At 44.0% G+C, this 16,500-nt stretch overlaps 2 protein-coding genes across 5 annotated transcripts in view; one reads left to right on the top strand and one right to left on the bottom strand.

Moving 5' to 3' along the window:
- Window positions 1-57: 57 nt before the first annotated feature.
- Window positions 58-910, bottom strand: ndufb2 (NADH:ubiquinone oxidoreductase subunit B2). Its single transcript, XM_057855637.1, has 3 exons — window positions 599-910; window positions 254-398; window positions 58-178 (listed from the first exon to the last, which is right to left on the bottom strand). The coding sequence occupies exons 1-3, from the start codon at window positions 682-684 to the stop codon at window positions 104-106; spliced, it is 306 nt and encodes a 101-aa protein (XP_057711620.1). The 5' UTR covers window positions 685-910; the 3' UTR covers window positions 58-103.
- Window positions 911-4,138: 3,228 nt separating this feature from the next.
- kmt2e (lysine (K)-specific methyltransferase 2E) overlaps window positions 4,139-16,500 on the top strand; it is a 36,057-nt gene continuing 23,695 nt past the window's right edge. For 2 of the 4 annotated variants that reach the window (XM_057855624.1, XM_057855622.1), the window contains exon 1: window positions 4,139-4,538. The gene's annotated coding sequence lies outside the window, so the exon portion shown is untranslated. Of the gene's footprint in view, window positions 5,020-16,500 lie in introns of all 4 variants that reach the window. The other 2 variants (XM_057855623.1, XM_057855625.1) reach the window with 2 other exon arrangements.

Below are 16,500 nucleotides of genomic sequence, written 5' to 3'. Positions count from 1 at the left end.
GTAAATAAATTGAATAAAAATGTGGAATTTTGCATTATTGATGACGGAAAACAAGTCTTAACTTAAGAATGATTTATTTATGTACAATCAGGACATGTGTTGTTTATTCCTCGTCATCTGCTGGAATTCCAAGCTCCTCGTCTGTCCACTGGGAAGCATCGGGCCAAGGAAAATGACCCTAGAGTTGAAGAGCGCACGTTGCCTTAATTATCACCGTCCTAAACGGGCACGAGAGGCCATTGTTGTTGCTTACCAGCACTGCATCGGAGTCGTGCCACATGTGCCAGAGGATCCAGAACCACATGGCACCGCTGATGAACTCAGACTCTAACTTTTGCTTCTTGGTGAGTTGAGGATATTGCCTGTACTGTGGCTCGATGTGTGGACCACCACCTGCCCTACGACAGGTAAGCCCCCATCAATTACAAGTCATAAGCAACCATTGATATCAATGTATAATCCACGTTTAACTTTGAGCTTCACCAATATCAAATGGATTCGACGTCTATCGTCGAAACATAATCGAAAGGAAATTATCGTGCAACGTTCAGCTACCGTAAAGTAACTCGTTAGCATCAATGGCTAACAGCGCACTTACTTTCTCGTCATTATCCTTCGTGGACCGCGTCTAATGAGCTGAGAGCTGCCACGGAGGACGCTAAACATCCTCCCCAACGAAGACATGGCGTAAAAGTATAACTATTTTACAGCATTTGCGTGATAAAATGGAAATTATTTCCGAATATCGCTATGGAGTCACCTTCCCGAGTCAACAGACGGGTGCTCTCCAACATAGACGCCGCTGATTGGACAAGATGTGGTCACGTTTGTTTACGTGCGCTGATTGGCTGACTGTGAAGAGCAGTCCGGTGTTCTGCCAAAATCTTCTACATCGGCGAAACGTCTTACAATAGTCGAATTTGACACCCAAAGTACTACCATGCGCTCTAAACTTGCTTTGTTTTGACGCATACAGGCAGAACGTTCTAAAAAAAAAAAAAATGAAATGCCTTAAGAAATTACTGAAATGTAGTAATATCAAATAAAGAGGGTTAAATACGCTACGTGACTAATGTGGTCAACTGCTTCAAAGCTAACACAGAAAACACAATGGTTAAAGATATGAGAGGGTAATACATTCAAAAAGTATTTTTGAGGCAATGAAAAGGTTCTAAAAAATTTAATAAAAACGAAAATAGTGAGTACTCGCCACTTTTAACCGATGTGCGCATGCGTGCGGATGCTTACGCAAGCGCGCTGAGCATTGTGTAGTACGGAATGGCCGAACACCGGTTCTGGAGCAGTCTTTTAAGTGTACGCTTAGCGCTTTCTGGCGGACATAATGTGTAACTGTAATTCAGTTTTATCAATAGTATATGATTAAAATTAGCAATAAAGTGGCAAATCATTATGTAATGACGTTTTTTATTTTTAAAAAAAGGTGTTTCAATTTGTACGTGACATCAGGGGAACGTCAGTGTACTTAATTTGTCCACTAGATGGGGTCAAAGATCCAATAATAGCTTTGCCGGCCAGACTATTGCTTTCATCCCAGTTTGTTTAATCGTTGTCAATTTGACACAATACACCCTTGCTTGAATGTTTTGTTTATTTATACAACGAAACACTTTACTTTATGATACCCTGGGGCTTTTAAAGCGCCTCGTGATGGTGGAAAAGTACTGTCAAACGAATAACGAATATTTGCGCTTGTCCACAATCACCAAAACATCAGCAGAAAAATGACCACAGCGCATGTGCAAATCGCGCCTCCGCCCAGCGGAGCGCGAGCTCAACACTCCAACAAGAAATCGGGCGCCATCTTGTTTCGAGTCGACTCTGGGACTCAAATAATACAACATAAAAGCCTTCATGAGACGATCATCGTCGTTAATCCGAGTCCTGCTGCATGCGATCAGAGGGAAGGTGTATATTGCTTCCTGAAATGTAAAAACAAAAATACAAAAGCTTTGTAGATGTGCATCTCTGCGACATTTGTGGCTAATGGCGCCGGAAAGACTCTCCGGTTGCGCCCCTCTCCCCTCACAGCTCAGATCCCGCCCACTGGATACTAACCGCATGATGTCATGGCGATCTAACCGCTTCACGCACTACAATCTAAAAGAACCAGCATGTTTTCACTTTAATTCTTGCTCAATGACTGACATTAACGGGCAGGAGAAAAAAAACGAACAAAAAAAACAGCGACGAACAATGTCAAATTTGATCCTCTCGAGCCGTGTCCTCTCGTATCTCGCCTTCTTTTCCATGACTTTTCAAGCCGCTCCTCGGCCAACTTTGCGTCGGGCTAGAGAGGAAGGAATGCAAAAATCGAGAGAGGGGGAAAAAATGAAGGTTTCTGGTTTTGCTGCGCTCGTGTAGAGCAGTTGATGCGGTGAGGCGAGTGCGCATGCGCGAGGAGCTGCGCCTTCCTCGGCTTGGGGGAGGGGAGCCGCTGCGTGGAAACGATGAGGACATCCTCTCCAACGTTGTGATGTCAAAGGGAATTCTACAGTGGTTTGACGCAACGTAATAAACATATTCACATATACACTATGTCCGTATGATGATCATTTTACCCAATAAAAGGAAATCTAATCTAAAAAAAGCTGTTTCACCATTATTTGAAGTAGTGACTGTTCCTATTAGGCCATATGATTGTTAGCTAAACAACTGTCAAATATCGAATTTATAAAAGAACCGCACAGTGTTGACGCGTGAACTCAAAAATTGAAAACAATCCAAACAAAAATCTGTGTCAAAGTGCTAGAGTGTACAAACTAGACCATTGGAATGTGGAAATGCTAAAGGCCAAATATTAGAGAGGCTGTACTTAACTTGTGTATGTAGTGTAAATGTCACGCACTAATTTGTATATTAGTGTATTTTTTTCCCCCCACTGTGCCATACTTTCTTGCGCTTCCCCTGCATTAGAAGAAATATTCTTGAGTAAAGTGTTACATAACAGCTTAGCTGTCTTGCTGCTTTGGGTTTGGGATTTTGGAATTGCGCTTCATCCAGACGTGTAACATATATCAATTAAAATTCAATTAGAAGAACAAAAAAAAAAAACTGTTAGGATGTTGGGAGTTTTCCCTGCTGGCCTAAACGCTAAAAATCAGTCACTTTATGTGTAGAAAATAAATGTTGGAATTTCTAACATGGACTAACGGCTGCCAGTGACGGCAATAGAAGTCCAAATCAGTAGTTCAAGTAGATTGGACGGCTATTCCTGTCAGTGGCAACCAGTAATAAGGTGTGATCAGTAGACAATGTCAGCCAATTAGGGCTGCAGCTATCGATTATTTTAGTAGTCGAGTAATCGATGAACTAGTTTGTCGAATAATCCAGTAAGATGTGTTATCAATGAAAAAATTAAAAGTGTTCGTTGGCTGTCACTGAGTAGCAATCGCTACACAAAGCTAACTAAATTACCTCCAAGAACCAGAGGACATATAACAAAGACAGGGCATGGTAAAGGATAGCTTGTTGAAACAGGAGAATGTCATTGTCAGTCGCGTCGATAAAAAAGCTAAAGCTATGCTTAGGTTGGCTCATTTTTTTCGTCTTTTTCAGCCTTCGACACTCAAGCCATCTCTTTAACTGAACATTTTTATGTTCTTCCACATCTTTGCCAGTGAATTTGGCACCAGGCACATCATTTTCAGAGAGAATTGGTAGGTTTAGCGCTGTAAACATCTCCTTCGTACACGATTTCCATTCATTTCCTATTAGGGACAAACGGTGGCTTGTCCCTACTTAGCAACAGTAGCTAATGTCATGAATATCAATGAGCGGAAGTGACGTGTTGCTTGCGGTACGTCATTGTTGCAGCACAAGCAAATACTGATTTTGAACCTTTTTACGTGAATATTTCTATAATTGTGATGTGATAACGGTGCTAAAACAACAACAACAACAATTCAAAAGTAAGGCAAAGCACGCGTTTATTTTTCTTCCATAGTTGTTTTGAACATATAAAAGGATTAAAATTGGACAAAAAAAGTATAATGGCTGCCAGGAGAGGAAACACTAGGGTGCGCGCGCATCGAGCACGGCGGCCCCTGTGAAACGGACCGTGTCACCCCGCATACGTGCGGGCGGCGCTTCGGTCTTCCTGCCGGGAGGGGGGGGAGGAAGGTGCCGCGAGGGGGGAGCGCGGGGGGAGGCGGAGTCTCCACAGTCCTGGCAGGGCCGCCATTTTTGCAAAGGGAAAAGAGACCGCTTTTGAGGGGGCTCAAATTAGGAAAAGTCGCTCTTAGCCCAGCGAATAGTTTGTTTTCAGCGCTTCCCCCCCCCTCGATTCGTGCGCCGACCCGGACCTCCCTCCCCCCTGGTGCAGCAGCAGAGGCGGCGCGGATTTTTGGACAGGAGAGGACAGTCTCGAGGAGGCGAGAATCCGAACCTTTTTCCAGCTTTTTTTGCTAGTGCTCCGCAGTGCTCGAGTATTGTTTTGGTTGTCGGAGCCTTGCGCGGAGAGCGGCGAGGGTCTTGCCCCGCTCCCCGGACCGACCCCCCTCCAACGTGGATATAACACGGTACGTCCGGCGCCGTTTGTTGTTCATGTCAGCGTCTTCCAAATCCGAGCTGGAAGGCTATTGTTGGCTTTAGTTTAGCTGGCTAACGTTGTATCGGCTGTGTGCGGAGCTTCCACGCTTGCCCGGCCTCGCTTGTAGTCGATTTAATGGCAATTCGCCGGGCATTTCCAGAGAAATACCCAAGTGACGTATGCTACTAAAGTGTCAAGTTGGCCGAAAGAGCGCTGGCTACCAGCTAGCTCGTGCTATTAGCCCAAATTAGCTTGACAGATACGGAGTGTCAACGTTTGAGTGGCCGCACTTAAAACGTCATAAAAAGCTATAGTGTTGTCGTTCGAATGTGCAGAGCGCAGCGGTCGCTGAAGTCAACCCGAGCTCGCTGCTCGAACTTGGCGATTCGAGGGGGGCGTAACACGGTGGTAAATGTCAAGGCTTTGTTAAAACGATCAATAACAGAACTACGCCGAGCTGCGGTGTGGGGGTAAGTGGAATTTTTGGACTCGTCCCGACGTATGACAGCGGCGTCGACATGGCGCACCGTTCCAGCCCCGAACCCTGACCGAATATTTACGTGGCCGCTTCCGATCGACGCGCCCCCCCCCACCCCCAACAACGCCTTTTAGCGGAGCAATCGGAGCTGCTGTTTGTTTGTGTGCGCGCGTCAGTGTCAAAACTTGATCCGAGTCGAGCAGACTTGAATCCCGCTCGCTCGTAGCTCGTTTCCACCTCCGAACCGACGAGCTCCAGCGTTCATGTCAACAAATGTGTGCGTGCGGGCCCCCGAGTTGCATGCAAACAGCTGCTGAAATGGCTTAAATGCCCGTCTTCCATGGCGCAGTGACCTCACGCTCAAGGGGCTTTTTTAGACAAGGCGAGATGAATTTAATAATAGAAACGAGGCTCCCCGAGGGGAAGTGAATGTTTGTCGTTTTCAATGGAAATGGCCCCTTCAAAAGAGACTATTTGAAGTCGATTTTCTGTGTGTATTGGGTTCGATTGCTGCAAGCATGGGGGAGGGGACGCCCCGTGTCATCCAGTTTGTAATGAAATAAATATATGGGTCGGTAGCGTATCCCCAAATAAGCTTTAGCGAGCAGCTGAATTGTCATGAAAAAGGCGACTGTTAGTCGAGCGAGGCAGACGTGACGTGATGGCTTCTTCCTGTTTCTGTGCATACAAAACATTAGCCCACTTTTCATTGTCGCTGCTAGCTTAGCGTTAGCCAGCGAGCTAGCACCCATTACGTATTATTCCAATCGCCGCCGTTTTTGACCTTCACTGACGACACAAAGTGGAATTACCCTCCGGTTATCAGTGGGTCTCACTCTTCCACGTAACCGTGTCGGTCAAGTGCGGGGCGGGTGAGGACATTGGCCTCGTCTCGGTGCTCCCGGTTTGCCGTTCACGTCCGTCCGGAGCGGCCCGCATAAATGTTAGCCCGTTAGCTTGCCGGCTTGGCTTTCGACGAACTCTGTGATGACGTTCGACGACGCCGAGAGAAAATGTTGGTCGAGCGATCGCGGGGTGAAGCGGCTCGGTCGCGGCCGTCGAGCCTCCGCCGGCTTAACGACGACGAAAAAGCGGCAGGAAAATGGCGTCCGCGGCCAGCCTGTTGTGGTAACATAATAGCAACGTTGTCGCCTCCACACCCCTACCGGCAGCCCTACTGCAGCGCCGACACACTCAGCGGGAAGCTACTACACGCGTATACATTCAATTCTGACTATCGTCACAAACTAAGTGTAAAATTTAATACAAAAAATATATATATATGAAAAAAAAAATAAAACACAAGACATGTCCTTTAAATAGTTGTTCAGAAGGGTATGACGTATGCAAGGGCGTAGGTTTGGTCTCAACATTGGTAGGGACTAGAGATGGGAATCTTTGGGCACCTAACGATTCGACTACAAATCGATGATTGATGCCCCCCTCCCCCCATTTTTTTTTTTTTTTTTTAATGTTTTGTATATTTGCTCCAAAATTGTTCAAAAATCCTCTCAGGCAAAATAAACCAAACTACTATTTTAGTATCGTAACCGGTTAAAAACAGTAAATAAAATACTCAAGTCCCCATTCTGTATCAGCAGTTTTAAAGAGCATACAACAGGAGAAAAAAAAGTCTTGAATAGCATTATTCTGTGAATTAGTATCATATTTTGAGACGATTCGACTATATACAACAATTTAGCAAAGCGCAGATGACGATAAATTACTCTTTTAATCTGCCGGTTACCCACGCCTACCATTATAGGGCTCTAGCGTCCCCAACAGGTGGATGACGTCAGCGGGAGACTGGGTTTATCGGTTTTACTATTCAGCCCCATGAGGGGGAATTATTCAGAACGAGGAAAACGCGACAAAGAGAGCCGCAAAATGTCATTGTTTCAGTCTCTGTACTCCAATATTTTTACAGGATATTCTTTTTATCCAAGTATTTTTCCACAATAGCTAAATAAATGACTTGAGAAGGACCAGTCAGCCCGTCGAGGGGGAAGTGTTCACAACGAGGAAAACTGCAAAATATCATTGTTTCCGTCTCTTTCCTTCAATATTTTTACAGGATATTCTTTTTATCCAAATATTTTCTCCAATTGCTAAATAAATGGCATGGTCATGACAAATAACAGTCTTGTGCTAAATGGAAGATGAAATAATAAAAATGCACTTATTCAGGACGACATGGCAAAATGACTCCATAATGGTCAAAACTGTCGACTCCACCTTTACTGTCGCACCTCCCGAACGATATTTTATGACACCTAAATCGGACATATGTCATTTCCCTTCCCCGGCTTTGGAGAATGTAAACAAACCAAGAGGCGTGACAGCTAGCCGGCATGCTAACCTGAACCAAGTGATGTTTCAAAGTCTCCGAAGCAGAAAATCACACATAACTAGCCCGGATTATTTGACATGACGACTGTGTTGTCGATTGTCTCTGCGGACCGGCAAACCGCCCGGCGGAGAACAATTTATAGTTCGTTCCCCGGAGGAGGGCGGCTGCAGTTGTTTTGCAGCTAATGTGCATGATGAGAGCTTTTTACATGCCCATCAATGATCAAACGTAAGTAGTCCTTTGTAGTGTTTACTTTGTAATCGCTGTATTTGTATTTGACATAATACAAAACAAGATGTTTACTCACTTCCTCGTAAGTCCAATAGTAGGGCTTGTTTTGGCCAATATCCACAGTGAATGGGAACCTTTTGAAACTCCAAAAAAGGCGCATACGCCTATCCCTCATAAAGCAAAATTTTTCTGCTGAAGTTTGGCTGGCGTGATGCGAAACCACTTTCGACATGTGAAAGTTTTAAAACTGTTTCATCATTTAAAGATAGATTCAAGTCAAGATTTTGCAGATTTGGGGGTATTTTAGAAAAAAAGTAATTAGGTTCTCTACAACAGAGCCTTCTAGAGAAGTCTACTGCTTTAAGATGGCGCCTGTTTACTAGCGCGGGAAAGTCTGTCATTTCACATCTAGTCGAGATATATGTGATATCTACCATAGCAGTATGTTTGTAGCAACTAGCAACTGGACGCTGTGTGTAGCAGCTGACGGCCGCAGTCAGGTATTATTAGAGGCGTGCAAAATTTCCGATTCTTTGATTATTCGCGATTCGGCCGTGAAAGATTCGAGAACGATTCACAAATATCCAAATTCCGATTATTGAATTATACCAGGTAAAGCGGAAGTAAAACACAGCGCTGTCTTTGGGATCTATCTTTAAATGATGAAACAGTTTTAAAACTTTCACGTTGAAAGTAGACAGAAGGGAAATTATGCAATAACGGAAGCAAATTTAACAACTTTTACGGTTGATTCACAACATTAAAATACAGTTGGGCAAATAAGTATTTAGTCAACCACTAATTGTGCAAGTTCTCCCACTTGAAAATATTCGAGAGGCAGAATGTGGAAAAAAACGCAGAAAATCACTGTTTGATTTTTAAAGAATTTATTTGCAAATCATGGTGGAAAATAAGTATTTGGTCAATACCAAAAGTTCATCTCAATACTTCGTTATGTGCCCTTTGTTGGCTATAACGGAGGCCAAACGTTTTCTGTAACTCTTTACAAGCTTTTCACACACCGTTGCTGGTATTTTGGCACATTCCACCATGCAGATCTCCTCTAGACCAGTGATGTTTTGGCGCTGTCGTTGGGCAACACGGACTTTCAACTCCCTCCGCAGATTTTCTATGGGGTTGAGATCTGGAGACTGGCTAGGCCACTCCAGGATCTTGAAATATTTCTTACGAAGCCACTCCTTTGTTGCCCTGGCTGTGTGTTTTGGATCATTGTCATGCTGAAAGACCCAGCCACGTCTCATCTTCAACACCCTTGCTGATGGAAGGAGATTTTCACTCAAAATCTCTCGATACATGGCCCCATTCATTCTTTCCTTTACACAGATCAGTCGCCCTGGTCCCTTTGCAGAAAAACAGCCCCAAAGCATGATGTTTCCACCTCCATGCTTCACAGTGGGTGTGGTGCAATTCAGTATTCTTTTTCCTCCAAACAAGAGAACCTGTGTTTCTACCAAAAAGTTTTATTTTGGTTTCATCTGACCATTACAAATTCTCCCAGTCCTCTTCTGGATCATCCAAATGCCCTCTAGCGAACCGCAGAAGGGCCTGGACGTGTACTTTCTTCAGCAGGGGGACACATCTGGCAGTGCAGGATTTGAGTCCCTGGCGGTGTATTGTGTTCCTGATAGTAGCCTTTGTTACTGTGGTCCCAGCTCTCTGTAGGTCATTCACTAGGTACCCCCGTGTGGTTCTGGCATTTTTGCCCCCCGTTCTTATCATTTTGACGCCACGGGGTGAGGAGGGAGTTGAAAGTCAGTGTTGCCCAACGACAGCCCCAAAACATCACTGCTCTAGAGGAGATCCGCATGGAGGAATGGGCCAAAATACCAGCAACAGTTTGTGAAAAGCTTGTGAAGAGTTACAAAAAACGTTTGGCCTCCGTTATTGCCAACAAAGGGTACATAACAAAGTGTTGAGATGAACTTTTGGTATAGACCAAATACTTATTTTCCACCATGATTTGCAAATACATTCTTTAAAAATCAAACAATGTGATTTTCTGGGGTTTTTTCCACATTCTGTCTTTCATGGTTGAGGTTTACCCAAGTTGACAATTACAGGCCCCTCTAATATTTTCAAGTGGGAGAACTTGCACAATTAGTGGTTGACTAAATACTTATTTGCCCCACTGTAATTGAATGTAGTTTAAAGCTACTGATACAGAATGGGGACTTGTGTATTTTATTTACTGTTTTTAACGGTTTACTTGATACTAAAATAGTAGTTTGTTTAGCCCGAGGGGATTTTTGAACAATTCAATAATCGATTTATAATCGAATCGGAGTCTCTGAATCATAATCGTAATTGAATCGTTAGGTGCCCAAAGATTCCACCTCTAGTAGGGATCGTGCGTGTGGGACACCGGTCTGACCCCCCACCTAGTTCGGAGTGATCTCACTGGTGTGGTACCCGCACCCCGAGAGACCTGAGCAAGCTCACGTGACCTCCCAGCTGGGCGGCAGAAGCTCGGCTCAGGTGACCTGTTTGCGTGCCGTTTGCAGATCCCTCTTTTTAACAGGAGGGCCGACCTCTGCCGAGGCCCGACTTGAGTGCTTCTGGGTAGGACTTTTCAACAGGCTCCGGTATTGATGTTGGTGATGTAACATCACGGCGTGCAATGGGTCATAAAAGACTGCAGCAAAAGGACCTGTGAAGACCTGTAGAAGCCTTTTGTGCCTTTCATTGATGTTCGCTGCTGTCGTCTATAAGCCAGACCATGTGTTTCTCCTCTTTACAGTTCACGCAACATGCATTTGTCATTTTGTTCAACTGGGAACCGAGCGCACAATGCCCTGACCCTCTTGTTAATGCAGTCCCCGAGACTTCCTTTTGTTTTCTTAATTTGCTTCACTGCGAGCCTGCGGGAGTGCCAGTTGCTAGGTAGTGGCCACAAACACTGCGACACGTCCGTCCTTGTCAAACTCCCCCTGAGTGCTTTTAAAGACCAAATGTGAAGTAAGGTTGGCCAACCATGTTTTTGAATATTATCAATGGCTAAACAATTATAAGCAACCCTTCCAGATTCTTTGTTTAACCCATAGCAACGCGTATGACAACGAAAATGCTTTTCTTCGATTTGCAAAAAAGTGATTTTTGTATAGATGACTGATGACTTTGTCAAAGCAGAGCTGCCAACTGTTGTGGAATGAACAGTAGAAGGTAGCGATATTAGCCGAAAAGTAACTTGAGGCAAAACCCCGATCGTGTTGTGGAATGAACAGTAGAAGCTAGCAACGTTAGCTGAAAGCTAACTCATGGCAATCCATGATCATAGTTGTATTGAGTTCATTTTGCCCACACTTATAAGTTGGTCAAAACTTTTCTTTTATCCCTGGCAATAGTAGGTGGTTTATTTACCTGACATGTTTCGGCGAACACTTCCGCATTCGTCAGAGGGTCCGAAGGCGGAAGTGTTCGCCGAAACATGTCAGGTAAATAAAAGCTAACGTCGCTAGCTTCTACTGTTCATTCCACAACACGATCGGGGATTCGTCAAAAGTTTTCTTTTATCCCAGGCGAAAGTAGGTGGTTTATTTACCTGATATGTGTCGGCGAACACTTCCGCGTTCGTCAGAGGGTCCGAAAATATTTGCTGAGAAGAATACTCAAGTAAGAGTAGGCTAACTGCTTGAACATGAAGTCTGATTATTATTTTTTTAAACAATGTAATCAGACAAAAAAATATTATGTGCAAATGCCTGCATCTTCAAATCTTAAAAATAATAACAGCCGATATTAGGGTTGTTCCGATTATGTTTTTTTGCTCCCGATCCAATCGTTTTAGTTTGAGTATCTGCCGATCCCGATATTTCCCGATCCGATTGCTTTTTTTTTTTTTGCTCCCGATTCAATTCCAATCATCCCCGATCATTTTTCCCGATCATATACATTTTGGCAATGCATTAAGAAAAAAATGAATAAAACTCGGACGAATATATACATTCAACATACAGTACATAAGTACTGTATTTGTTTATTATGACAATAGATCCTCAAGCTGGCATTTACATTATTAACATTCTTTCTGTGAGAGGGATCCACGGACAGACTTTGTATATCGTGACTAAATATTGCCATCTAGTGGATTTGTTGAGCTTTCAGTAAATGATACTGCAGCCGTGCCCCAATGCATGATGGGAAGTGGAACCATGACTGTGCGTAGTGCTAGCAATTGATATATCTTCTCTGCATTGGAAAATAAAATAAGGTGTTAAGAAAAAGATCAAATGTGACCTTGCTTCCCCACATTGTTTCCCATAATTTTTCTAATCGTAGGGAGAGGGATTGTATGGCCTTAGCCAATTAAAATAAGCCTTCAAGGCTGCCAAAATTCACTCTACTTATTTTATGTTTCCTTTAATCTCTCTGTATAAATAAAATGGCGCCATTGCAGATAGAGCGCGACAATGCGAGAGTGGTTCGTGCAACGCATGCATTAATTGCGTTAAATTTTTTAACGTGATACATTAAAAAAAAACTTTTATCCGCCCTTACTGGGATAAATTTGATAACCTTACCTTAAGCCTAAACTAAAAACTCTGGATGAGTGTAACATATTATGTCTGGAAAAAAAAAAAAAAAAGGCATGGCCGATATTTTTTTGCCGATTCCGATACTTTGAAAATGACGTGATCGGGACATCTCTACCCGATATTTTACCAATCTTGTAATCTCGATGGGTCTTATTCCATTCCATGTCAGGTCGTGTGGGCACATTGTTTGCATCCTTATTAGCGTCTGGCTAATACATGTAAGGTCCAACATAAAATTCCAGCCTCCTCCTCCAACTCTTCAAAAACTTGGATCTCCTCACTTGCACTCGATCTATCCCGTATATATATTTTTATGGACCCAAGGAAGAAGTAGAGACTAATGGGGATCCTTAAATAAAGAAATATCACTGTTTGAATCATTGTTTGAAGGGCTTTGTATTGCGGCCGTATGGAGCGCTGCCATAGCTGTTCTCGGTGTGACGTATCACTTCCGGGTTCGTCCCCCTTCAGGCTCGAACTTCGGAAATGCGACTATTTTGTCAAATATACAACATATAAATTATTTTTTCATGCTTTATTTGTCGGACAATGTTTAATTACTTTAATTGTGAACCTATTTGGCCTTTTATGAAATTACTTCACATTTGGAGTAAGGAGTCTCACTAGGGGTAATTCACTTCAGTCCTGGAGTCTCTTTCTACGCTTCTTGTAAATGTTTGGATGTATAACACTCGACTTAACAAAGCGCGAGCCGGACGCATCTCAATGTGGTTGAAACATTCCATCCGGGTCGTACTCTGTGTTTGATTCTGCTCGCTGAGTCACTGCAGCCGCCTACCAGGACTGTGTCCAGGCACATCTGTTTGCTGTTTGGCAGGGAGAAGCGAGAGCCGGGGTGTTGGAATTTGTTATTTTCCCCCATTTTCTTATCATCCTAAGAGAACGGGATGCAGAAACCACAAGGAAAAAGCACCGAGTCTTGGGTTTTCCCTTCGCGGGAATTAAAAAGGACACTTTTTCCTTCTTCTTCACGGCACAATGATGCCACTGTGTTCCCTCTCTCCTAGACTTGCTTACGTTGTGCGGGGTCGCGTTGCCGTCGGGCCTTTTCGTTGGTTTATTTAGGAAGTGCATGAAGAGGGAAAGAAATCCGACTGGGTGCGGTGACGGGGCAGAGGGAAGAGTTGCTGGTTTTTTTCCCTCTTTTTCTTGGCCGCCTGACTTCAGGGGTGACGGACAGTTCCTGTAAAGGAAGTGGGAGGAGCACACGGAGGCTTTCTAAACTCAGATTTAGTCAGGAATGCTTCTCTACTGTACTTGTTTTCACTCTCTCTCTGGTGCCTTTTGTCCGTTTCGACTGTTTCAAAGACGTCATGTGCTTTCGGGAGACAGGAAGTGAGACTTGATGCAGCGAGAGTCGGTCATAAACATACTACCCATGTTTGAGAACGCATAGGAAAGGGCGAGCCTGACGTCTGATTGTTGTTGTTGTTGGCAGAGGGCCGCTTCCACTCTTTGAGCCACAGGTTCAATGGGTCAGTCCACCCTGCGATCGAAGGCAAATCGAGTAGATAAGACTGACACTCGGGCAAACCGGCAGATTAATCAAGAGATCGAACGGGCCGCCGCCTTTGTTTGTCCGCGGAGGTGTGACCTCCAGCCTATTTTGTCCCGGCATCTGTGCCCTCCCGCTAATCCTGCTTATCAACAGAGCTCTGTATACGGGCCAGCCACACTGACACACATGCTCCCGTCTGGACGTTCGTACACGCACACAGCCCTGAATTCCCACGAGCAGTCCCAACATTTTCGGCAAGTGACAAGGAGACAGAAAAAGGGTGCGAGTATGTTCTCCTTTCATGGCTAACGGGCCTGCGCGTGTTCTCTTGCTCCCCTGTGTGGGGGCACGTTAACAGTGCAGCTTGAGCGCAACCTCTCCTGACCGTTGTGTTTACATGCTTGATTTCTCACGCAAATTAATACTTGGTGATGATATACAGTGTATCACGAAAGTGAGTAAACCCCTCGCATTTCTGCAGTTATTTAAGTATATCTTTTCATGGGACAACACTGACAAAATGACACTTTGACAGAATGAAAAGCAGTCTGTGTGCAGCTTATATAATAATTTATTTATTTTCCCCTCAAAATAACTCAATAATATCTAAACCCCTGGCAACAAAAGTGAGTACACCCCTTAGAAACTACATCCCTCAACATCCAAATTGAGTACTGCGAGTCATTTTCCCTCCAAAATGTCATGTGACTCATTAGAGTTACTAGGAGCAGGTGTGTTCAGATGTGTAGTGCAGCTCTCACACTCTCTCATACTGGTCACTGAAAGTTCCAGCATGGCAAAGAACTCTCTGAGGATCTGCGCTACATGAAGATGGCCAAGGCTGCAAAAAGATTGCCAACACCCTGAAACTGAGCTGCAGCACAGTGGCTAAGATCATTTTAAGATCGTTTTAAAAGAGCAGGGTCCACTCAGAACAGGCCTCGGGTTGGTCGTCCGAAGAAGCTGAGCGCACGTGCTGAGCGTCACATCTAAATGCATTCTTTGAAAGATGGCCGCAGGAGCGCTGTCAGCATTGCTGCAGAGATTGAAGAAGTGGGGGTTCAGCCTGTTAAAGCTCAGACCATACGCGGCACTCTACATCAAATTGGTGTGCATGGCTGTCACCCCAGGAGAATGCCTCTTCTGAAGATGGTACACAAGAAAGCTCGCAAACAGTTTTCTGAAGACATGTCAACAAAGCACATGGATTACTGGAACCATGTCCTATGGTCTGATGAGACGAAGATTCATTTGTTTGGTTCCGATGGTCTCGAGCATGTGTGGCGGCGACCAGGTGAGGAGTACAAAGAGTCATGCCTACAGTCAAGCATGGTGGTGGGAATGTCATGGTCTGGGGCTGCATGAGTGCTGCAGGTGTTGGAGAGTTACATTCCATTGAAGGGAAACATAATATGTACTGTGAAGTACTGCAGCAGAGCATGATCCCCTCCCTCCAGAAACTGGGTCGCAGGGCAGTGTTCAAGCATGACAATGACCCCAAACACACCTCCAAGATGACCACTGCTTTACTGAAGAGGCTGAGGGTTAGGGGTGTGACTAAATATTGAAACGGTGATATATCGTGACACTTTGTATCCCAAAGGGGTTATGGATATGCTCCTGCCAAGAATCGAGATATCGTTTTATAAAGGTGTCAATGTCTAAAAAAATAAAATAAAAACAAATCAAGAAGTTGCTACCAAAATCTTCCAACCATTATAGTGTCTCAGTTAACTCTAAGGCTACATTGATGTTGCTCGACGCCCAAGCCATTTAAACTGGGAACGTTCGTTCATTCGAAACCAAAGCATTCACAGTCATTTTGACACTTGATGTTCATTTTAGGGCATTTACAGGTGATTTTCTGTTGAGTTTGAGTCACTGCCTATTCATTTGGGTAATTCCCAGGACACTTCTTGTTCTGTAATGCAAAATAAACAGGAAGAGACCCATAAAATACCCCAAAATCAACATGAAGTAACTGAAAATCAACAGGTAAATGACCTTAAATGGCCAAAAATTACCTCATTGGCTGTCACTGACAGCCAAAGACGTTGAAGTGGGAGGGATGGCAGCGAATGAACATTCGTTCACCCTCCCTCCCTTGAACACCCTCCCAGTTCGATGGACTGGACGTCTACTCGTGATAAACTCATTCCAATTTACAGCAGAAGCTTGTTTTTCTGTTCATCAGTTGTTTGTAGAATATCCTAGAATGATTTCCTGACCAATGTATCGATAATCGTCGTATCGTCAGATCATCGTTATCGTGAGCTTTGTATCGCAAATCGTATCGTGAGGTACCAAGAGGTTCCCGCTCCTACTGAGGGTACTGGCCAAGCATGTCTCCAGACTTGAACCCAATAGAACATCTTTGGGAGATCCTCAAGCGGAAGGTGGAGGTGCGCAAACTCTAAAATATCCGGCAGCTCCGCAACGTTGTCATGGAGCTCTGGTCAACTCCACGCCCAGGAGACTAGTAAAGGCAGTTCTGGATAAAAGTGGTGGCCACACAAAATATTGACATGTTGTAGGTTGATATTAGTGCTGCAACAATTAAGCAATTAACTCGAGTATTCGTTTAGGAAAAAAGATTCAAATTAAATTTTGCTGCTTTGAGTATTCGTTTAATTAAAGTGATGTAATGGTTAAATTTGAAAGTGTTTGTATTTAGTTTTATTGATTTGCAAGGATACACTGCCCTCCAGTCTGCCTCATTGAACATGGCTGAATCCAGCTGCTCCATGTTAAGACCAACATAAGCCAAGTTTTTGTTTGAGCTAATGTTTTTTTCTAATGCATTCGTAATTTAGATTATTG

Source organism: Corythoichthys intestinalis, chromosome 13 (genome assembly GCF_030265065.1).
Source record: "Corythoichthys intestinalis isolate RoL2023-P3 chromosome 13, ASM3026506v1, whole genome shotgun sequence".
NCBI classification, from domain to species: domain Eukaryota; kingdom Metazoa; phylum Chordata; class Actinopteri; order Syngnathiformes; family Syngnathidae; genus Corythoichthys; species Corythoichthys intestinalis.
Note: the sequence above shows the minus strand (reverse complement) of the source record. Positions and strands in the feature narration are given on the sequence as shown.

Excerpts from the sequence above, each read along its gene's own strand:
- ndufb2 (XM_057855637.1), bottom strand. The coding sequence starts at position 684 with ATGTCTTCGTTGGGGAGGATGTTTAGCGTCCTCCGTGGCAGCTCTCAG. Across the intron at positions 399-598 it reads CGAAGGATAATGACGAGAAA|GGCAGGTGGTGGTCCACACA; the intron begins GTAAGTGCGCTG and ends TACCTGTCGTAG. Across the intron at positions 179-253 it reads ACGACTCCGATGCAGTGCTG|GGTCATTTTCCTTGGCCCGA; the intron begins GTAAGCAACAAC and ends CTTCAACTCTAG.